Genomic DNA, 24,282 nt, shown 5'->3' with positions numbered 1-24,282 from the left:
CATTCCACATGTTCCGTTCCACTGTTGAAAAAATATTGAATCAAATTGAACCTTGTTCAATTTAATTAATTAAATCACCCAATTATAAAAAGCTCTTTTTCATTACTATTTTTAATAACAATGATATTAATAATAATATTGAAAATTATCATTACTATTTTCATTAACAATGATATTAATTTTTTAAAATTAGATTTATCACTAATATATATGGTTTATATTCATGTTGTTTTTTTTTCATGTTTATACTTTGTAGGAATTTGAGCAAAACAAGGGATGCTTTAAATTCCATTAGCCTTGATAACATTGACCTAAATTTTTATTTAAAATATTTGTGTTAAAATATTTTACTTTCATAATATTTTGATATTTTTTTTAAGTTAAATTACTTTAAGTTAAAGATCTATTTAATCTTGACTATTTAGAAATATTTTAAATTTTGAAATTATATTTGTTTGGCATTGTGTTTGTATTGCATAATTTATAATTAATTTATCTTGAATTTGAATTATGTTTATTGAATTTATATATATGGAAGTACAACCCCGAAACGATACTCCAAAACTGAAACATTCCATTCCAATTGAAAAAACAAAACACTTAACAAAACGGAATTGATAACCTTGGTTAGGACTTGTAAAAAAAGGCAAGAAGTCTATCACAAATATGAGGGGAAAGAAGGTAATGCCAGATGCTCCTCAGTAATACAGTAACACAACTCAAAGAGAAAAATTTCTAGCTTTTAATAAAACAAGAAAAATCATTACCTTCAAATTCTCTTAGTAAAATCATCTCACTTACATGTATTTTTAATACAGTAAAATCATCTCTCATAGTCAAATGATAACCTACAAGTCAATTATTTTCATGGTCTATTTCCAAAGCTGTCAGTCTCTATTGATTTCTGTTAGCAAGTTGATCGGTATGTTGGAAAAGAAGGATGGAAGGTATGATAATTAATTTATAATAACAAACATAAAAATAAAGCTAAAAAACAAGAAGATAAAATTAATGATATTTTATTAAGAGTTTTCTTAAAAGATACACATTTCTATCTCTTCTTTATATCTCTCTCAACTTGTGTATATAATGTTTAAGATTACAAGCTTATTTATAGGTCTCAAGCTTATTTATAGCTAATTAAAGAATTAAACTATTAAAAAGAAATTCTAATCTAATAAGGAATCTAACATTTTAATTAAACAAGGATTATAATAAACTAGTTTTTTACAAATCCATCTTCATTAAAGATTTTTTTATTAACTAGCTAGGATTAATTTTTCTTTTAACTAATATTAAAACTTTTATAAGCTCTAAATTCTATTAAACTAAGTTAGTTCATATTGAATTTCAACACGGTATCTATTACTACCTCTAGAGGTACTTCCCTATTTGGACTAGAATCATAGCTTGCAGAAGATCGATTGGCAGGATATTCCGCGTCAACTGAATCGGCTGATGGGCTTGGCGCGCGCATAGGAGGCAGACTGCTGCTATTTCTATCATTCGGATCACTTTGTGTGAAAGTACTGGATGTGGAGTCCCTTTGAATGAAAATTCTAAAGAAGTTTTCAATTCTACTCCATATTGAAGCTGTGGAATCATAGGACCTCAAGACGTTTCTTTCTCGGTAAACAAACATGACTATGAAGATAATGAGAGCTAACAATGCAGCTAGTCCTGCAAGTAAAAATAACCCCCAGAAACTCTTGAGACTAAGGCTATTAGATGAAATTGAGGAGCTGGATTCTGGACAAGTGCTTTTTTTGCCAAACCATGCACCCTCTATTTGCTTCATTTCATCTCCCTCGGTTACATTTAAAATTGCCCTAGATATATCAGGCACTAGAGGAGAACCTTTAGGGAAGACCTGCAGTTAAAAAAAGAAAGGATACATGAGAAACTATGCACTTATTAGCCACCGAGTAAATGTAAATAACAAGATAGGAAAGTGAGCTTACAAAGCCAAAACCGCCGGTTTTAAATTTAGGATCAATCATGGTATATCTGGAGCAATATCCTGACATAATGAGCTTTAAAAAAGCCAGTTCGTCGAAAGCAGCAGCAATACCACCATTTCCACTTCCTTTGGAGAAAAGATGGTGGCATTCTTCTGCAGAACTATAAGCCATGAGCTTGGACTTGTCGAACCCCAAGTCTAACAAGAGTCCTAGAACAAAAGAACCCTCCTGGTAGCCCACATACTCCCCTTTCTTAATGAGCTCACGCACATCAGTAACTGTAGGCTGCAGCTGCTCGACGGTAAGTAGGCTTGTTAAACTGGCGGTGTAACTCTGCGTGAGGATCAACACAACAAAACACCAGATGATTATCACCGCCCTAGACAAGTTGCTAACCATTCTCTCCCCTGTAAATATAAACATAAAGTCAATTTGGTGTTTATATATATGGAGTGCTAGTACAACAGCAGAAGTAGAATTCACAAGGGAAGGGAGATTACGTTGTGCAAAAACCATAGTTGAGAAGGAAAACCAGAAACTAGTGCCAGCTTGATCTGAAGCTGACCCTCGAAAATCTTCATTTATTCTGTGCTCAAGAACCCAGACCACAAATCCAATGAAAACAAAGAACAAAAAACTGGTCACCCAAAGGTCCCATGTCAAAGGTTTCATGAAGACCCATGCGTTTTTGCTGTTGTTGTCTGCAATCGGAACAATCATGGAGACACCACTTTCTGTGAAAGGCAAGGTATAGTCGATGTACAAGGACCTGTTGTAGACAATAGTTACGTCTCCAACCACGGCATCATAATTCTGTTGGCAATAAACAAAAATACATCAATCTGAATGATATTCAATGTGATATAGTTACAAGAACAGAAAAGGAGAGAGCAAGTCTTACCTTCAAGTACACTTGATAGGCCAGATCGTTGTAGGTTCCAGCAGGTTCGCCATCAGGCTTGGCAAAGGGGATGTACTCATAAGGCAAAGCATAAGGCAGTGCTTTGACTACAGCATCAAAAACATCTATGCAGAATCCGGTGAATGTTGTGGAGTTGGAACCAGGATCTTTTGTTACTGCTACAAACTCACTGAAGCCATACTTCACAGGCACTCCTATTTTCATCTTCTTCTCGTTTGTGGGAATCTCCCAACCCTTAGGAACCGCAGTTGTATCCCCAGGAAAAATTACAGTTGAAACTCTGGAAGTAGAAGTTGAATTCATACGTTTATTTATTCTCGGATTCAGTGTTTTCACAAGTCCTTCTGTTGGCGTCCAAAATCCAATCCGTCTTCCTCCATTTCCGTTCACATTAACTATCTGAAAAGCTGGTGATTGCAACTGCCCATCAACAAGAAGGTAATCTCCTGTAAGGCCTTTGAAACTAGTGGTCAATAAAGCTTGAAGAATGTTGGGACCATTTAAAGAGATGCCAAGAGTAGCAAGATCTGTTGATGAGTTGCTAGAGACATTTGCCTTTTGGAAGCCAAAATTTGTAGTGCCGGCTTTCTCAACTGCCAAGGCCAATGCTGTAGTGGCATCATAGGCCAGTAGTCCATAAATGTTCAACTCCGCATCAATTTTATCTGGATTATCTCGGAGGAATTTCCTTTTCCACCGAGCTCGAAAATATTCAAGCTCTTTTGTTCTTGGAACGTAAGGTTTAATACCCAATACTCCTTGGATAGTATCGGTGACAGAATGATTTGGTGAACTCAAGAAATCAACACTCAGACCATCAGTCATGATCCAAACATAGCCTTCACTCATCATTCCAATCTCTTTTGCTTTGGTGAAAAGCCGAGTGCCTAGAGAGGGATACATATGCACAATGAAAACTCTAGTTTGCATTGTCATCAACTTATAAAGCTCCTCAACAATTTGATCATCAGTGGCCGATGGAGAAATGACACTACGGTAGGGCACACGAGCATCAACTTCTTGCAGAGCATCAGTTAAATAAGGTATGATTCCCTCTCCATATTCGTTGTCAATGTAGATGGGCACCGCTTCTCTCCATCCAAAGGCTTGAACTATAGCACTTATGGCATTCACTTGAGCTGAATCATTTTGTGTTGCTCGCAAGAAATATGAACTCCTGATGGAAGTAAGAGAAGGACTTGTTGCAGAAAAAGATATAATTGGTACCTGAGCTTTTTCTCCAAGGTCAATAACAAAATTGGCTTGCATTGATGTATTTGGCCCTAAGATTGCTTGCACTTCCACATTTTTTATCAAGTCCAGGGCTGCATTTCAGAAGGAGAGTAGAAAAATTAATGACTTCTGCAGCAGAGAACGATCAAGCAAGGAATCACAGTTTCTTATAGGATGATCATTCTGCAGTCACATTTTATGATCTGTGAGCTCTTCTCTTTTAATTGCTCTACACCTTATGTTGGATTTGGTCAGTGTTCCAATACAGAAGGGACTTATGCTTAAAATAAAATGTTTTGGGATAATTTTATAGTTAATTTTTATTATTTTAAAATAAAAAAAAACAAGGAAATATGTTCTTTTTGTCTTTACGTCGTTGTTTTTTTTTTTTTTTCTATTTTAAGATAGTAACTAAACATTATCTTAAAAATTAAGTAAGTGGTCTAGTATTAAGAATTTGATATTAAGGGGTTTGCTTCCCCTGTGGTCTCATGATTGAGCTCTATGGTTACTAATTTTGATGGTCATTGGAGGCTTATATGGTCATTAACTTCAGGGTCCGTGGGATTAGTCGAGGTGCGCGCAAACTGATCCGAACACTCACGTTAATAAAAAAAAAAATAACATGACAGCAGAAAATTAACATGCTTTTGTCTAGCAATCCATGCTGATCGAGCTATATATTTCTTTCACTATCAACCCAAACTTTTTAAGCAGAGCATGAATTTTTGTTTTAACTTGAGGGAAAACTGGCTAATTAACTGGTGAGTGTACATGTATATTGCAATAACTAGTGCTTCTATATCAACAAAAATAATTTATAGATTGATATGGTAACCACATGATTATCATAATTGAATGATGATTAAAGTATAATGCAATGATCGGCGTAGCAGTTCTAAACAATTAAAATAGACTGTGCCAAATCATGTTCATATTTTATTTTAAGAAGTACATCTCAGGCTGTTAATTACATATAAGAAGGTGGCTGATAAGGCAGTGACAAGTTAAACAAATTATTCAATGAGTTCAATTCTAAATTATTAATAATCCAAAAGTGATTTGGCATGAACCACTGATAAGCTACTTATGACATACACATAATGATGTGAGCTTATAGAAAGTGAAAGTTATGAACATTTAGGTAAGGATATGATATTATTAAATGAGGATATGATCACGTAAACTATGTGAATTATCTATAAAATGTTTTTATGGAGTGGTTTTATATATTTAGGCTTAAAAAAATTTGGTCATGTAAAACTATGTTAGCGTGGTAAAACTGAGATAATAAAAAATTTAACTATTAAATTGAGTTTAAATTTTTCTCATGTCATCTTAGAAATGCATCATTTATTGGATTGTTGGGTCTTCAATAAGTAGAAGAATTAGACCTGGAAGTTGATGTTTGGATCAATTTTGTTATTTTCCTATGATTTTTTTTAAAGATTTTGTTTTAATTTCCTTAATGTTTTTTAATTTTAAGTTGTTTTATAGTAAATATAGGTTTTTTCTATAATTTAAATATTTTATAAATCTTTTGTGAAGACAATCATTATATACTAATTTTTAAATAATGAGATTATAAATTTAAAGTTAATATCTATAATTTTTATGTATATATCCCGGGGGGGGGTGTGGGTTGGTGTGGTTTGGAAAGTAAGATAGCCACAATTTATGAAGACTTTTGTGTGTTTAGACCCACCTTATCGTTGCTAGCAGAAAGTAAAACCAGCTAGTCCTTCATTATCACAGTAAGGCTTATATAAAACGTGTCCTTCTTGGTCTTAATTAAGGTGTTGATTGCCGATAATTAAGCTTCCCAAGACGTTGTCATTTTGGGTTCAATACAATGAAAGGTTGAGGAAGAAATTCCTAGTAAATATCAAATAATCATCTAAAAGTTTAAGTTACTGAATGAGTTACTAGAATGGTTATATAAACCGGTTCGAGTGTGAATGGCTTACGTAGACACGATCAGAAAGAGAGTTTGTCTAGATCTGTGCAGGTTTTTCTGAGAATACCCTTAGCTTGAAAAGAAAAATATAACAAGCATGCAAGGGTATATATATATATTCTCATATCATGTCAATGGACCTGCATTTCTATGATCAAAAACTAGAGATTTGCCGGCCGAGAACCTCATCAGATAATTAATACAGAATGTAAAAATCTCCACTGTTAAAATGTTGCATGAGGAGGTTAATAATTAGCAGTAAGAAATGGTGAGCAATGATTCATAATTGGAGAAAAGAGATGATAATCAAGAGAAGGGACAGAGAGGGAACCTGCAGCAGCTGCACCAATAACATCTTTCTTCGAGTCCCTGGTGTTGAGGACCAGTCTAGTGTTGTAGTCACCATGAGAGGCATAGAAGTCTGAAAGGGCCATGTTGATGCAGCTCAAAGCAATATTGGCATCCAAAGAAGCCAAGTCAAGAACCACTCCTATATTCACTGGGATTGTAGATGTTGTGTTCTGGGCCACCCCCATTTCTAAGAACAAAATCATCAAAGAAAGGAAGAAAAAGAAAGATAGAACAGGATTTAAAGAGTATTTTTTCATGATCATCTTGTTGTCCACCTATGGTTGAGCTGATTCTAGCTACTTTTCTTGGTTTAAGCTTGGAAGGAAGAAAGTGTTATTTATAAGGTGAAACTAAAGCCTTGAAGGAGAAGAGCTTGGACCAGTTCTCGAGGAGAAGATTAATGATTGTAATTACTAGGAAATTGCATGATTTGATTGTTTCAATCAAATCATATTAATAAATTTGAGATGGTTATATGGACGTCGGTCCTGCAGGGGCTACAATTTTACGATAGCGATTTACATTTACATTGAAGAAGAATTTATTGAATTCTTTCAAATAGAAGGTATTAAGAGGAATTAGCTAAATTCTTCTGAATATATATATCAAGTAAATGTGAGATACGTATTTTTAATATTGTTCAAAAAAGATTTAATTTCAATTAATGTATAAACTAATTTAAAATACCTTTATCATAAAAAAAAAAACAAATTAGTTGTGATTAGTTATTGAATATTCAATTAACATATGACAAATTAGTTGCCCTCAAATCTGTCGGAATTCACCATCGTTTACCTTTGACTAAATCAAAGTATTTGTGATTAGTTATTGAATATTCAAGCTTAGATCCCTAAGCTTTTGAGGGGTTGGTGGCAAAGGGCTTCGTTCCGACATCATCTATCTTCCCGAGTTCGAGTTTAATAAGAATAAATCAGTTAACCTAAAGTCAAGTCTTAGACCCAAAATAATTGAAGATCACCAGTCAGTTTCTTTTTAATATTTTTCTTGGCAGGCAGTCATTAAACAGTGCATGCGTAATTGTCTATTGTTTAGGACAAGGTTCGAATATGCCAATTATTTATTTTAGTTGTGGCTTCCTTCGAGGAAGCATCCTTTGTTATATGTCACAAGATTTTGTTTTCGAGACACATCGTTGTCTCGAGTAATTCAACCGTGTTTTACACTGCTGCAAGCTTTTTCCTAGCTACTACTTGCTAATTCTAGTTCCAACCCTTGCAACATTTGAATAAAATGTTGCCAGGGTTGAGGTGTTTCTCAACAGTTTACCCAAATACATAACGATGACAAAAAAAAAATTTTGGTCAAGATGGATTCATATATAATCAAATAATTTAGAGTTTTGAATTGAAAATAGTATATATTATTTATGTACTATATTCTTATGTTCGTAGATTTTAAAAAAGAAGTGTAGGCTCTCCCCCGGTTCAGATCTCCCCAGCACCTAGTGCCTTAGATGTTAGGGAGCTTGATTTGAAGCCTAAATTGGTTTTAATTGAAAAAACAAAAAATAAAAAACAGATTTTAAAAAAAAAGTCAAAACATCATTATTTTAATTCTTTTTTCTTCTTAATTTTGTTTTGAGGTCGACCCTCTTGCCCCTAACTTGTCCTTTGCCTCTGGTGAACCCTGGCAGTTTAAAAATTACGATTAACCTAAGATGTTTCAGCTCTGTTTCTTTTTGCGTTTTAAAAATTTAAAAAAAAAAATTAAAAAAAGATATTTTTTCTTGGCTTTAAATTAATATTTTTTTAGTGTTTTAAGATTATTTTGATCCGCTGATATCAAAAATAATTTTTTAAAAATAAAAATATTATTTTGATATATTTATAAATAAAAAACATTTTGAAAAGCAACCGCAATCTCACTTTTAGATAGGTCATTCAAGAAAAGAATCCAAATAATGGTGGGGTGTGTGTATAAATATAAAACTGTTTTCTAAATCATTCTTTCAATTTTAATCAAGGGTTTCATTTGTTTTCATGATGTATGCCAATCACAAGAGGATTATTTTCTTCCATTTTATTGTGATTACTAGGAGGATAAATTAATAGCTGCAGAAAGGAAAATGTATAAAAATATCAACTTGGAATTTAAATTCTATATTGCTTGCTTGTCTACCTAACGCGTGATGCAGAAAGTCAACTTGGATTGATTAAGTCCATCAATTCCAGTTGTAGTGTTCAACGATTAAGAAATCAGTCCCGTCTATTGACTGTTACAAAGGAAATTTATATATTAACTGCATGTTGTCAGAGATAAGCCATTCTTTTAGTTTTTTATTTCTTGAGATTCTGAAAGTCTCTATCCTTGAAAGAAATAGAACCAAAGTACTTAAAATGGCTGATATCCCCAATCACCATCCACCACAGAAGTGCCATAAACTTATGGGAAAAAACCTTGAACTAGCAACTATAAATGAAGGTTAGAAGAGTCCAAAATATTGTAGCCTTCCATTTTAATAATGCAACTCAGTTTAATCCTACTTACGCCCAAATAAAATTATCAAATTTCTATTCAAAATTTACCCGAAAGCAGGAACTAGATCAATATACATATGCATATGATGTAGAGTTGCAATTAAGATCATTACAAATTGTTATTCCTTTCTCTACTAGAAAACTGATAAACACAAACAAAAACATTGACATAATTTTTTTAAATGTAGATTGCGGTGAATTTTATTGATAGTTATATTCATCGGTAAACATAGACAAAAATACATTACAATGAAAAAAGAAGTTAAAAAAAAACCAAAAAAATACAATGATGTGTTATTTTAATATATAGAATTACAGATGGGAAATTAAATTCAATCGATGAATGTCGTCAATAAATCCGTCTATAATTTTTAATTTATGATCTGATGAGCAACCCACCTCTCCTTCTCCCTCATTTCTTCTTCTTTCTCCTCTATTTTTCTCTGCAATAAACAATACACCCCTCTAATTTTTATAACAAATTAACCTCCCACTACAAATCTGACCACCCCAACACTTAGTTTGTCAACATCTCTATTCTAATTCAAATTTTATTAAGAATTCTCCACTTCAAATAAGCAAAACTATCAATTTTTTAATGTTAATTTTTATTGTATATTTTTGCAGTATATGTATTTTATTTGGATATTTACTTGTTTTATAACTTTTTCGCTTAGAAATTTATTGTATAAATATATAAATTGTACATATGAGGATTTATTTGAGATTTTGTAAAATTATATTTATACCTTCAAAAAAGAGATTCTTCAAAAAATAATTTAGCTTTAAGGATTTTTATTATGAGACCTATGTCATAACCCAATTTTTGAATAAATAATACAAAATGAATTGATAAAAATATATTTGGGAATGGGGTTAAAACAACACAAATTCAAAGTTCATGGATGAAATTATCAGATTTGAGAGTAAATTAGTCAGAAATTGAAGAATTAATAAGTTTGGAAATTTAGTTAAAATTTGGATTAGTTTAATTAATGAAATTAGAAGAATTAATAAGTTTGTGGATTTAATTAAACTTTGATTTAATTAATTAAATAAATTCAGGGATTTAATTGAAATTAATCCAAGGGGAAAAATTAAAATTTATTGATTAAGGGACCTAATTGATACATTTCAAAACATCAGGGACCAATCTATAGTCTGTCATTTTCCATGCCAAATGACGCCGTTTTAGGATCCTTCTGTTCATCATCTGCTTGTCGAAGACCGGTTCAACAGGGAAGCGGGAAAATCGGCAACAAAGTCGAACCCATCGTGACCATGTCTTCTGCCACGATCCCGGTCGTGGAGGAGACGGTTTTTGAAGCTCTCTGACCTTATAAAAGGCAGGGGGAGAAACAGAACAGATGGGGGGGGGGGGGGGAAGGCCAGGAACCAGAGAAGAAAACAGGGGGGATTGGACCGAAAACCAGGGGTGAAACTCAAGTAAAACCCAGAGGAAAAACCCAGAAAACAGAGAGGGACGAACAGGCCAAGAACCGGGGAAGAAAACAGAAGCAGGAAGAGAGGAACGCAAGCAAAAACAAGGAAGAAAAACCCAGAAAAACAGAGGAAAACCAGAGCAAAAACAGAGGCAGAACCAGAGCAAAAACAAAGCAAAGAACCCGAGAAAGCTTGGGTCCAGCCAACCCCCGGTTCCAGGACCCTTACCATCATAGTATTTGTCCAGAGCAGGGGAATTCGAAAGCACAGACCAAAAGCTTTCTTCCCGAACACAGAGCAAATAAAAAAAGGCAAAGAGACAGAGCTGAGAAGGAAAGAAAAACGGAGGGGCAACCATTTCGTGCCTACAGAAAAAGAACAACCCAAAAGACAGTGGAGCCACACCGGGAAACAAAAGAAAACAGCCACCGCGCCATCGTCTTCGGCGCCGTCCTCCGCTGCACAGGTAAGTTTCCATTCTCTGCATTCAATAAAACTTTCAAATGCAGTGTGAAGGTAATTTAATTACCTTCACACTATTCATGCACGCGTGAATTTACTTCACGCGTGCTTCTTCTTCTTTTGCCCAGCCGGGCCACTGGCTTGGGCCAGTGGCCGGGCTGGGCTGCCTGGGTCTAGCCCAGCCCATGTGGGCTGAGCTGGGCCCAGCCCCAAAAAAATAGAAAAATAAAATAAAAAAAAAAGGTAGAAAAAAATAAAATAAATAAAAAATGTGTATGCCAGAAATTGCTCCTCTCTTATAGGATGATCATTCTGCTGTCACGTTTTATGATCTGTGAGCTCCTCTCTTTTAATTGCTCTACACCTTATGTTGGATTTGGTTAGTGTTCTAATGCATAAGGGACTTATGAATAAAATAAACATGTATCTTTATAATGAATTTCTATCATTTTAAAATAAAAAAAAACAAGAAAATATGTTTTTTTTATGTTTATTTCCTTGTCTTTTCTATTTTAAAACAATAACTAAACCCTATCTTATAAATTAAGAAATGGCATGACTGCAGAAAATTAACATGCTTTTGTCTAACAATCCATGCTGTTCGAGCTATATATTTCTTTCACTATCAATCCAAACTTTTTAAGCAGAGCATGAACTTTGTTTTAACTTGAGGGAAAACTAGCTAATTAACTGGTGAGTGTACATGCATAATGCAATAACTGTCAAACAACCATTTTTATTTAATAATTTAAGTTTTTAAATAAGATTTTAAAATATAATTTATATTATTTTTTTACACATCCTCTCAAATGAAAAATCTTTAAATTTAAAATTTATACAAGTTTACATTAAACTTATGCTTAATTTTTATCAAATAAATAAGAATGATAAGATTCGAACTCGTGATCATTTAGTCATCAAGATTTTGATATCATGTCAAAAAATAATCTTAACCTAATAATTTAAATTATTAAATAAAATTATAGGATATAACAAAAACTAATATTTCTATATCAACAAAAATAATTTATAGATTGAAATGGTAACCACATGATTATTGAATTGGTAACCACAAAAATAATGCAATGATCGGTGTAGCAGTCCTACACAATTAAAATAGGCAGTGCCAAACTTATCATGTTCATATTTTATTTTAAGAAGTACATCTCAGGCTGTTAATTACATATAAAAAGGTAGCTGATACGACAGTGACAAGTTAAACAAATTATTCAATGAGTTCAATTCTAAATTATTAATAATCCAAAAGTGATTTAAAAAAAAGTTTGACCGCGCATCATAGGTTAGCATATTAAAAATGAAATAATCAGAGATCTAATTGTTAGCCAGAGTTAAAAAAATTTCTATGTTATCTTAAGAATAAGATAACTGCGTTATTTATTGGACTGATGGGTCTTCCATTATTAGATTTAAGTTGCTGTTTGAATTAATTTTATTATTTTTCTATAATTTTTTTTGTTCTTTTAGGATTATGTTTTAATTTTCTTGATGTTTTTAGATTTTAAGTTATTTTCTAGTAGATCTATTTACTATTTTAAAGTTTATATTTTTAGTTTTTTTTAACTCATTAAAATCTTTATGTTTATTATGTTATTGCTATTATATTAGCTTAGGAGACCACCTCCAATATTACAGGGGGGGGGGGGGGGGGTAGCCACAATTTATGAAGACTTTTGTGTGTTTTGATTTGACCCTCCTTATCATTGCTAGCAGAAAGTTAGACTTTTGTGTGTTATTGCTTCATTATCACAGTAAGGCTTAGATAAAACGTGTCCTTCTTGGTCTTAATTAAGGTGTTGATTGCCGATAATTAAGCTTCCCAAGACGTTGTCATTTTGGGTTACAATGAAAGGTTGAGGAAGAAATTCCTCAATCAACACCGGTTCTTAGAATGATTATATAAACCGGTTCGAGCGTGAATGGCTTACGTAAACACGATCAGAAAGAGAGTTTGTCTAGATATGTGCAGGTTTTTCTGAGAATACCCTTAGCTTGAAAAGAAAAATATAACAAGCATGCAACGGTATATATATTCTCATATCATGTCCATGGACCTGCATTTCTATGAACAAACTAGAGATTTGCAGGCCGAGAACCTCATCAGATAATTAATACAGAATGTAAAAATCTCTACTGTTAAAATGTTGCATGAGGAAGTTAATAATTAGCAGTAAGAAATGGTGAGCAATGGTTCATAATTGGAGAAAAGAGATGAGAACCAAGAGAAGGGACAGAGAGGGAACCTGCAGCAGCTGCACCAATAACATCTTTCTTTGAGTCCCTGGTGTTGAGGACCAGTCTAGTTTTGTAGTCACCATGAGAGGCATAGAAGTCTGAAAGGGCCATGTTGATGCAGCTCAAAGCAATATTGGCATCCAAATAAGCCAAGTCAAGAACCACTCCTACATTCACTGGGATTGTAGATGTCGTGTTCTGGGCCACCCCCATTTCTAAGAACAAAATCATCGAAGAAAGGAAGAAAAAGAAAGATAGAACAGGATTTAAAGAGTATTCTTTCATGATCATCTTGTTGTCCACCTATGGTTGAGCTGATTCTAGCTAGTTTTCTTGGTTTAAGCTTGGAAGGAAGGAAGGAAAGAAGTGTTATTTATAAGGTGAAACTAAAGTTCTTGAGGAGGGGCCTAACCGTATTAGTTTGAAGAGAGGAGAAGAATAGTGATTGTAATTACTAGGAAATTGCATGATTTGATTGTTTGAATCAAATCATATTAATAAATTGGAGATGGCCGGTTACATGGACGTGGGTCCTGCAGGGGCTACAATTTTACGATAGCGATTTACATTTACATTGAAGAAGAATTTATTGAATTCTTTCAAATAGAAGGTATTAAGAGGAATTAGCTAAATTCTTCTTAATATATATATATATATGAAGTAAAAAAAATTTAATTTCAATTAATGTATAAACTAATTTAAAATACCTTTATCATAAATAAATAAAAAATAAGTTACCAAGTATACACCAATATCTTATAAGATGTGTATATATGTGAACTTGATGAAAATAAAACCAAATGTGTGTTTAGTATTGTGATGTGTAATATTTTTTTTATTTTTAATATCAGAACTTTAATTAAAATCACATAAAAACCATTAATTTAACACTTTAATTTTCATAAGAAAAAAATTGAAAAATGCTTTAAAAAGAATGTTCTAACAAAAACAAACACTTAGTAATTAAATGGTTACACTATTGAAACTAAATACTATATCCTAGCAGATTACTCCTTTCCCTAATTCCCTTTTTTAGAAATTATGTCTCCCATTGTAAAAAAAAAAAAAAAAAAGATGTCCAAAACACAAATGGGGAGTGGGTATTTTGGTTAAATATTAAAATTATTTAAGAAAGTGTTATTCCGAAAAAGTTGGAAGAGTAGAATGGCAAGAGATTTACATTTACACTGTACAGTACCCCCACCATAGTCAATGTTGCCGGCAAATGTTAATGTTGCTTGTAAAACAGAGGCACTTGGACGTTTTGGTCACATATGACAAAAATCCGTCGGAATTCGCCTTGTACTGATCAATGATATCCCCTTGTCTTGGTGGTTATTTCACCATCGTTTACCCTTGACTAAATCAAAGTATTTGTGATTATTATTGAATATTCTGTTGGCATGAGCTGTACAAACCGAGAGACAATAGAAAATTATAGCTGTAATAGTAATGTTTATCTTCTATTTATGTAAATCCCGATTGTCATGGGATCGTAATTGTTTCCTTTCCAAATACAACTAGGAAGGCTGTACATTGTGATGTATAAATCCCCTGTTTCTGCAATAAGAAAATATGATTGAATTCTGCAGAAACCCTACTCAAATTAACATGGTATCAGAGCATAGATCCTTATATTGATCTATTGCTACAACGAAAGTTGCTGGAACCAATAGCAACATACGATAATGGAGGGAATAGAAGGAATAGAAGGAGCACCAGCAGAACTAGAGCAACCAAATATGGCTGCAAATCTTGAAGACCTTATGGCAAGAATGACTCAAGCCATAAACCAGAATCAAACACAGACTCCAACAGTAATGCATGATATTACTGCAACACAGATTGGTATCAAACTCGATGGTACCAATTATGCTTTATGGTCCCAAATTGTTGAGATGTTCATCTCAGGAAAAGACAAGTTGGGATATATAAATGGTGATCTTCCACAACCAGAACCGAATGACCCTTCGTTTAGGAGGTGGAGGACAGAAAACTCAGTGGTAAAAGGATGGTTAATTGGCTCAATGAACCCATCCTTGGTCAGCAACTTCATTCGATTCCCTACAGCTAAACAGGTATGGGATTCAATTGCTGTAACTTACTTTGATGGGACTGATACATCTCAGGTGTATGATCTAAAGAGGCGAGTAAATAAGATGAAACAATCGGGAGAACCAATTGAAAAATACTACAATGATCTCCAAGGCTTATGGAGGGAGATTGACTTTCGTCGTCCAAACCCGATGAATTGTGTTCATGATATACAAAAATACAATACTCTCTTGCAAGAGGATCGGGTGTACACCTTTCTTGATGGATTAGATGACAGGCTTGATAAAATCAGGAGTGATGTGTTGCAACTGAAACCATTTCCAACTGTAGAACAGGCGTATGCCCATGTCCGGAGGGAAGACATAAGGCAGGCTGTGATGCTGTCCAACAGAGGAAATATTCCAGATGCTGCTGCAATGATCTCTAGAGGTATGAGAACTGGTTCACAAAACAAATTTACATTGCAGGTAGCCAAGACTGGAAACTCCTCTTCACATGGGGGGAAATTTAATCCTGCAAAAACTAAGGGCCATGTGGAAGGAGGAAACGATGGATGCTCTCACTGTGGGAACTTGAAACACACCCGTGAGACATGTTTTAAAATACATGGCTACCCCGAATGGTGGACAGAACTCAAGGCACGAAAACAAAAAGAAGCTGCTGGTGGAACTGGAAGAGCAGCCATGGTTAATTCAGCCCCTATAAATCCAGAAGCCACCTTTTCACTCGTCCCACTTGTTGAATCAAAGGAGGACACGACAGCCTCTCTCGGTAATCCAGGTAACAATTCCAGTAATGCCAGCAGTGCCTTACTTGTGTCTAACGCAGGTAAGAATGAAGACTGGATAGTGGATTCAGGAGCTACTGATCATATGACGTTTTGTCAAGATGATTTTGTGGAAATTACAGAGCCAAGGCGAAATAATATATTCAATGCCAATGGGGTTATGTATCCGGTTACAGGAGCTGGAACTGTAGATATATCATCTTCAATCTCATTGGCTAACACTCTTTTAGTACCCTCTCTTTCCAGTAAATTATTATCAGTGGGACAAGTCACCGAAGAACTCAATTGCTTAGTGCTAATGTATCCAACATTTTGTCTTTTTCAGGATATTCTCACGAAGGAGATCATTGGGCGTGGTACTAAAAGAGAGGGGTTATACTACATGGACGACTTCAGTTTCGGCAAAGTCAATACCATGAGTCGCACATCTAGCGCACGCGAAGAACAGATTTGGTTATGGCACGCTCGGTTGGGGCACCCTTCATTTAGCTACATGAAACATTTATTTCCGCAGTTATTTTCAACTTTGAGTTACTCAAATTTCAGATGTGAAACATGCATATTGGCCAAAAGTCACCGTGTACCTTTTCCAACTAGCATGAATAAAAGTGATATTCCATTTACTCTAATTCACTCTGATGTTTGGGGACCTTCCCCTATTACAACTATTTCGGGTATACGATGGTTTGTGACTTTTGTAGATGATTGTACGCGGATGACGTGGCTATACTTGTTGAAACGCAAGGATGAAGTATTTGGTGTATTTCAAGCATTTCATGCTATGATTCAGAACCAATATTCAGCAAAGGTCCGTATTCTTCGGACAGACAATGGGGGAGAGTATATGAATCGCGATTTTCATGAATATTTCCAAAGAACTGGTCTCCTCCATGAGTCATCGTGTAGTCAGACGCCACAACAAAATGGAGTAGCCGAAAGGAAGAATCGACACATCTTAGAAACTGCACGAGCCTTGTTGATTGGATCAAATACACCCGGCCGTCATTGGGATGACGCTGTTGCTTCGGCTGTGTATCTAATGAACCGTATGCCCTCTAAGGTTTTGGATTTCAACACCCCATTACAGGTTTTGTCAAAACATGTCACTCTACCATCCTTACTACTCATTAAACCACGTATATTTGGATGTGTTGCCTTTGTTCATTTGCATAAAAATCAAAGGACCAAGCTGGAACCGTGTGTCGTTCGGTGCATATTTTTGGGGTATGGTACCAACAAGAAAGGGTATCGCTGCTATGACCCGAATAAAAAGCGGGTGTATATAACAATGGATGTCACATTTGTAGAATCAGACAAGTTTTATACATCACATATATCAGCTTCTTCTCTTCAGAGGGAGACTTGGGATGAAGAGCAGAAGTGGTGGACAGGACAAATTGAAGAAACAGTGGTGACAGCAGCTCCTCCATCACAAGAGGAGGAAACCATGGTGACAGCAGCCCCTACCGTGGTGACAGTGGCGCCATCACAGGAGGAGACAGAAGCAGCTGTTACACAAATGGATGAAAATATGGTGACAGCAGCTCCTCCATCACAGGAGGAGGAAACCATGGTGACAGCAGCCCCTACCGTGGTGACAGTGGCGCCATCACAGGAGGAGACAGAAGCAGTTGTTACACAAATGGATGAAAATATGGTGACAGCGGATGCTGCTAGACATATAGAGGAAGAAGCAGTAACGGGAACACCAACAGGAACACCATCACCAGTTGCAGATAATGGCCTGTATGAAGACATCATGGTTATTGACTCTGACGATGAATCTCCTAGTAGAAGAACCCCTCTTTTGGAAGTACCCGACAATGACAATCCTTCTCCTAAGAATATTCCTGAGGTAAGACCTTCTGCATCACCTTCCAGCAATGTTTTGGATATTGCAACTAGTTATCACTTACCTTTCAGGAGTAACCGTGGCAAAGCTCCAGCTCGCTACTCTCCTGGAGAAGCAGGGAAGAAATCCAAGTACCCAATTTCTAATCATATGACAACAAAAGGCTGGTCTGATCCTCTTATAAAATTTGCACAAAAGCTGTCTTCATATCACATTCCTTGCGGAGTCCATGAAGCCTTAGCAGATCATAAATGGTCAGTAGCAATACAAGAGGAAATGGAAGCTTTGAATCGGAATAGAACTTGGGATCTTGTCCCACTGCCGGCTGGAAAAAAAACAGTGGGGTGTAAGTGGGTATTCTCAATTAAACACAAAGCAGATGGATCCATTGAACGATACAAGGCAAGGTTAGTGGCTAAGGGATATACTCAGACATACGGCATAGACTATCAAGAGACATTTTCCCCTGTAGCGAAGCTAAACACCGTGAGGGTGCTGTTATCCGTGGCTGCAAATCTAGATTGGCCCCTACGCCAATTCGACGTGAAGAACGCCTTTCTTCACGGAGATCTTAAGGAAGAAGTATATATGGATATCCCACCAGGCTATATGTCATCCTCCACAGGAATTGTCTGCAGGTTACAAAGGGCATTGTATGGACTGAAACAATCACCGCGTGCATGGTTTGGTCGCTTTAGCATGGCTATGAGAAAGTATGGTTTTCAACAAAGCAACTCAGATCATACTCTCTTCCTAAAACGACGACAAGGGAAAATAACTGCCTTGATAATCTATGTCGATGACATGATAATCACAGGAGATGATTCAGAAGAAATCTATAGACTGGAGAAACATTTGGCCATGGAATTTGAAATGAAGAACTTGGGTGGACTCAAATATTTTCTTGGAATAGAAGTGGCTAGATCAAAACAAGGCATCTTTCTATCACAACGAAAGTATGTACTTGATCTACTGGCCGAAGTTGGAATGCTCGACTGCAAGCCGGCGAACACTCCAACAATTCAGAATCAGAAACTTGGGGAGTATCCTGATCAAACCCCAACTGATAAAGAGAGGTATCAACGACTGGTGGGTAAGCTAATTTATTTATCTCATACTCGTCCAGATATTTCATACGCGGTGAGCGTGGTCAGTCAATTTATGCATTGCCCTAGTAAAGATCACATGGATGCGGTTGTTCGAATTCTTCGATACTTGAAATCAGCTCCGGGAAAGGGGATTATGTTCTCTAAGAATGATCACTTAGATGTTGAAGGCTATACAGATGCAGACTGGGCAGGAAACTTGGCCGACAGAAAATCCACATCAGGATACTTCACATTCGTCGGAGGCAACTTGGTTACGTGGAGGAGTAAGAAACAAAAGGTGGTAGCTCTATCAAGTGCGGAAGCCGAGTTTAGAGGTATGGCAAAGGGGCTCTGCGAGCTTTTGTGGCTCAGACGCCTGCTCTCAGAAATTGGCTTTGCACCCAATTCAGAAATGAATTTATATTGCGATAATAAAGCCGCGATAGAAATATCTCAGAACCCAATCCAACATGACAGAACGAAGCATATTGAGATAGACCGGCATTTTATTAAACAGAATCTTGAAGAAAAGGTAATTCGCTTTCCGTTCGTCAGATCAGAGGACCAACTTGCGGACATGCTTACAAAGGCCGTCTCAAACAAAAACTTTCACAGCTCACTTGACAAGCTGGGTATCAAAGACATTTCTACACCAACTTGAGGAGGAGTGTTGGCATGAGCTGTACAAACCGAGAGACAATAGGAAATTATAGCTGTAATAGTAACGTTTATCTTCTATTTATGTAAATCCCGATTGTCATGGGATCGTAATTGTTTCCTTTCCAAATACAACTAGGAAGGCTGTACATTGTGATGTATAAATCCCCTGTTTCTGCAATAAGAAAATATGATTGAATTCTGCAGAAACCCTACTCAAATTAACATATTCAAGCTTAGATCCCTCAACTTTTGCGGTGATGGTGGCAAAGAGCTTCGTTCCGACATCATCTTCTCGAGTTCAAGTTTAATAAGATATTGTCTCATTGTTTTTAGGTTTTACTAACAGGAAGCACCAGGCTTTTTCTTGATTGTTTGAGAGAAACAAGGCTTTCCTGAACAAGCTGTAGCTAAAAAAACCAGTGTACCTTACGTAATTAATCACTATTATAAAATATAAATCTTGCATAATTTAATCATCATAAAATATAAATCAGTTAACAGAAAGTCAAGTCTTAGACGTCCATCACTAAACAGTGCGTGCGTAATTGTCTATTGTTTAGGACAAGGATCGAATTTGCCAATCATTTATTTTAGTTGTGGCTTTCTTCGAGGAAGCATCCTTTGTGACGTCACAGGATTTTGTTTATTTTCAAGACACATCGTTATCTCTAGTAATTCAATCGCGTTCTGCAAGCCTTTTCCTAGCTACTACTTCTTAATTCTACTTCAAAATAAATAAATAAATAAATAAAATCACCATAGATTTTTAAGAAGAATTAAGTGGGGGCTCTCCTCCGGTTCAGATATCTCCAACACCTAGTGCCTTGGAACACCAGGTGCCTTGGATGACGTTAGGTAGCCTTTATTCTTCTGACCTGGTGACCAACGCCTTGGAGCCTAAATTGGTTTTGATTGAAAAAAATAAAAAAATGAAAAACTCAACTTGTTAATTTAAAAAAAAAATTGTCAAAAACATCATCATTTTAATTCTTTTTTCCTTTTAATTTTGTTTTGAGGTCGATCCTCTTGCCCCTAACTTGTCCCTTGCCCCTGGTGAACCCTGACATAGTTTAAAAATCATGACTAACACAACAAGTTTCAAGAAAAGAATCCAAATGATTCTTGTGATTGCTAGGAGGATAAATTAATAGCTGTAGAAAGAAAAATGTATAAAAATATCAACTTGGTTTTTAAATTCTATTGCTTGCTTGTATACCTAATGCGGGATGCAGAAAGTCAGCTTGGATTGATTAAAGTAATTGATTTACGATTAAGTCCATCAATTCCAGTTTTAGTGTTCAACGATTAAGAAATCAGTCCCGTCTATTGACTGTTACAAAGGAAATTTATATATTAACTGCATGTTGTCAGAGATAAGCCATTATTTTAGTTCTTTCTTGAGATTCTGAAAGTCTCTATCCTTGAAAGAAATTAAGAACCAAACTTGAAACCTTGAACTAGCAACTATAAATGAAGGTTAGAAATTGCTATGGCAAGAAAGAACCCACCAGTTTTTCACAGGCGCTGTTCAACATCCTCAAATGGGTATACAAAATCAAGTTGAATGCCGATGGGACAGTGAAATGATATAAGACACGACTGGTGGCTAAGAGCTACAACCAAGTTGAAGTTGAAGGCATTGATTATCAGGAGTTGATCAACTAGCTACCAAGAGTCCAAAATATTGTAGCCTTCCATTTTAATAATGCAACTCAGTTTTAATCCTCCTTACGCCCTAATAAAATTATCAAATTTCTATTCAAAATTTACCCCAAACAGGAACACGATCAATATACATATGCATATGATGTAGTGTTGAAATTAACATCATTACAAATTGTTATTACTTTCTAGAAAACTGATAAATATAAATAGAAACACCAATATAATTTTTTTTGTAAGTAGATTGCGGTAAATTTTATTAATATATTATTCTCTTATTATATACATCAATAAATATAGATAAAAATGAATTACAGTGGGAAAAGAAGTTTAAAAAGCTAAAAAATATAGTAATATGTTATTTTTATAGATAAAATTACAGACAGGAAAATTTCATCGAAGAATGTCGTCAATAAATTTGTCTATAATATTTAATTTATGATTAGACGAGCAACCCTTCCCTCCCCCTCCCTCATTTCTTCTTCGTCCTCCTTTATTTTTCACTGCAACAAACAATACAGCCCCTTAATTTTTATCGCAAATCAACATCCCACTATAAATCTAACCACCCTAACACTTAGTTTGTCAACATTCCTATTCTAATTCAAATTTTATTGAGAATTCTTCACTTCAAATAATCAAAACTACCTATTTTTTTAACTCAATTTTTTAATGTTAATTTTTATTGTGTGTGTGTGTGTGTGTGTGTGTATATATATTGTTTGGATTTTTACTTATTTTATAGCTTTTTCGTATAAAAATTTGTTGTATGAATGTATAATTTGTTCAAAATTTATAAAATTATATTAATTTGTACCTTTAAAAAAAGATTCTTCAAAATATAATTTAGCTTTAAAGATTTTTATTATGAGACCTACATAAACTCTTTTGATCAGGAGACATACAGGGTATGAGCTGGTTCTTATCATGTATTTTTATTTCATCAGACATGTTAATGGAACCTTTTTGTGAGTCTCCAGTTCACAAAATGCTGCGAGTCCAACTCTAACAGCTAACATTTTGAGAACTTACAAAGAAGAAGAAAACAGATGAAATCTTGATATTGATAATGAACTCTATATTGGTGAAGAAAACAAATGAACTCTCGATATCAACAAATCTATGTTGCTCCTTGCTGCTGGCTATAACGCAGAATTCCATAAACATCCACGATGCCGGGAGGGAAAACTAGATCAGTTGCTGCCTCAAGTCATTCTTTCTAACCAATTTTGGGGTGACACTATTCTTGCTTCCGCTTATCTCATAAATCAAACACCAACCCCCATTCTCCATGGAAAAACACCATATGAAAAACTATTCAACATAGTTCCCAATTACTCGCACTTACGGGTATTTGGTTGCTTATGTTTTGTTTCCACCTATGCACAAAGTTGCTCCAAATTTGATCCTCAAGCATTTTGGTGTATTTTTCTTGGATATCCTTATGGGAAAAAGGGGTATAGAGTTTTTGATCTAGCTACACAAAGAATAATAGTCTCCAGGGATGTCGTTTTCTTTGAATCCATATTTCCCTTTCTTACATTTGCATCACATACTAATACCCCACCATTTTCGCATCCCACCCCCACTCACACTCCATCCTTACCTTTCAACATACATTTTGAACCCCCTCCTCTGCTTCCCTGTCCTGCACTTACCAGCTCACCCAATTCCCAGACACGTCCTTCCACTAGCTCGTCTACTCCTCCGGCTCCCCTCACAGAGTCCCCATCTCCAGCCAGTCCTGTCGAAAGTCAACTACCCGATTTATCTCCTATACAGAACCCCTCCTCCCCTGTGCACATTCCTACCCTTCGTCGTGACAGTCATTCTATCACCACTCTTTACTTACAGGATTTTCATCTCGCCACGACTCTCCCTTCAAGGCCTGACCCGACATCCTCCACGAACATGGTTCACACTTCAGGTACTACTTATCCCCTCTCTACCTATATATCTTACACTCACCTTTCTCCCCATCACAAGGCTTATACTGCTCAACTCACTCTCCTCAAAGAACCCACCAGTTTTTCACAGGCTGTTCAACATCCTCAGTGGCGTGAGGCCATGCACCATGAGGTAGCTGCTTTACAGGCCACTGGGACTTAGAGTTTGGTACCTTTACCATCCCATAAATGGCCAATCGGCTGCAAATGGGTATACAAAATCAAGTTGAATGCCGATGGGACAGTGGAACGATATAAGGCACGACTGGTGGCTAAGGGCTACAACCAAGTTAAAGGCGTTGATTATCAGGAAACTTTTGCTTCCATAGCCAAGATGGTCACTGTTCGCCTCTTACTTAGTGTGGCAGCTTTGCATGGTTGACATTTACATCAAATAGATGTCAACAATGCATTCTTACATGGTGACTTGGATGAGGACGTGTACATAACTTTGCCTCCTGGCTTCGAGCTTTGGGCGAAAGGGGGAGACACATGTTTGCAAACTTCACAAATCCCTGTATGGCTTAAAACAAGCCTCTAGACAATGGTTTATCAAGTTGAAGGCATTGATTATCAGGAAACTTTTGCTCCCGTAGCCAAGATGGTCACTGTCCGCCTCTTACTTAGTGTGGCAGCTTTGCATGGTTGGCATTTACATCAAATAGATGTCAACAATGCATTCTTGCATGGTGACTTGGATGAGGACGTGTACATGACTTTGCCTCCTGGCTTCGGGCGAAAGGGGGAGACACATGTTTGCAAACTTCACAAATCCCTGTATGGCTTAAAACAAGCCTCTAGACAGTGGTTTATCAAGTTGTTCGGTGCACTCAAGGCTGCAAGATTCCATCAGTCCTTATCTGATTATTCGTTGTTCGCTCGAAGCCATCATGGTAACTTTCTAGCATTACTGATATATATTGATGATGTGATATTAGCTGGGAATAATTTGCAAGACATAGAGAACACCAAACTTTTCTTGTCCAATCAATTCAAACTTAAGGACTTGAGGCAACTTAAATACTTTATTGGCATTGAGGTTGCCAGATCATGACATAGCATCAGTTTGTCACAGAGAAAATATGCATTTGACATTCTGGATGATGCGGGGGTTTTGAGTGTCAAGCCATCTCAGTTTTCTTTGGAGCAAAA

At 35.7% G+C, this 24,282-nt stretch overlaps 3 protein-coding genes across 4 annotated transcripts in view; all 3 read right to left on the bottom strand.

Moving 5' to 3' along the window:
• LOC18100710 (glutamate receptor 2.8-like) overlaps nt 1-13,429 on the bottom strand; it is a 59,588-nt gene extending 46,159 nt beyond the window's left edge. The window contains exon 1 of the mRNA XM_052453498.1: nt 13,384-13,429. The gene's annotated coding sequence lies outside the window, so the exon portion shown is untranslated. The remainder of the gene's footprint in view (nt 1-13,383) is intronic.
• LOC7489173 (glutamate receptor 2.8-like) overlaps nt 1-13,492 on the bottom strand; it is a 35,663-nt gene extending 22,171 nt beyond the window's left edge. Inside the window, exon 1 of the mRNA XM_052453495.1 lies at nt 13,089-13,492. Coding sequence (XP_052309455.1) covers nt 13,089-13,371 — 283 coding nt within the window. The 5' untranslated portion in view covers nt 13,372-13,492. The remainder of the gene's footprint in view (nt 1-13,088) is intronic.
• The window catches only part of LOC7459903 (uncharacterized protein At1g32220, chloroplastic), an 81,269-nt gene that overhangs the window by 8,684 nt on the left and 48,303 nt on the right, over nt 1-24,282 (bottom strand). The window lies entirely within an intron of this gene.

Source organism: Populus trichocarpa, chromosome 6 (genome assembly GCF_000002775.5).
Source record: "Populus trichocarpa isolate Nisqually-1 chromosome 6, P.trichocarpa_v4.1, whole genome shotgun sequence".
NCBI classification, from domain to species: domain Eukaryota; kingdom Viridiplantae; phylum Streptophyta; class Magnoliopsida; order Malpighiales; family Salicaceae; genus Populus; species Populus trichocarpa.
The sequence above is the reverse complement of the archived record's forward strand: the minus strand, read 5'-3'. Positions and strand labels throughout refer to the sequence as shown.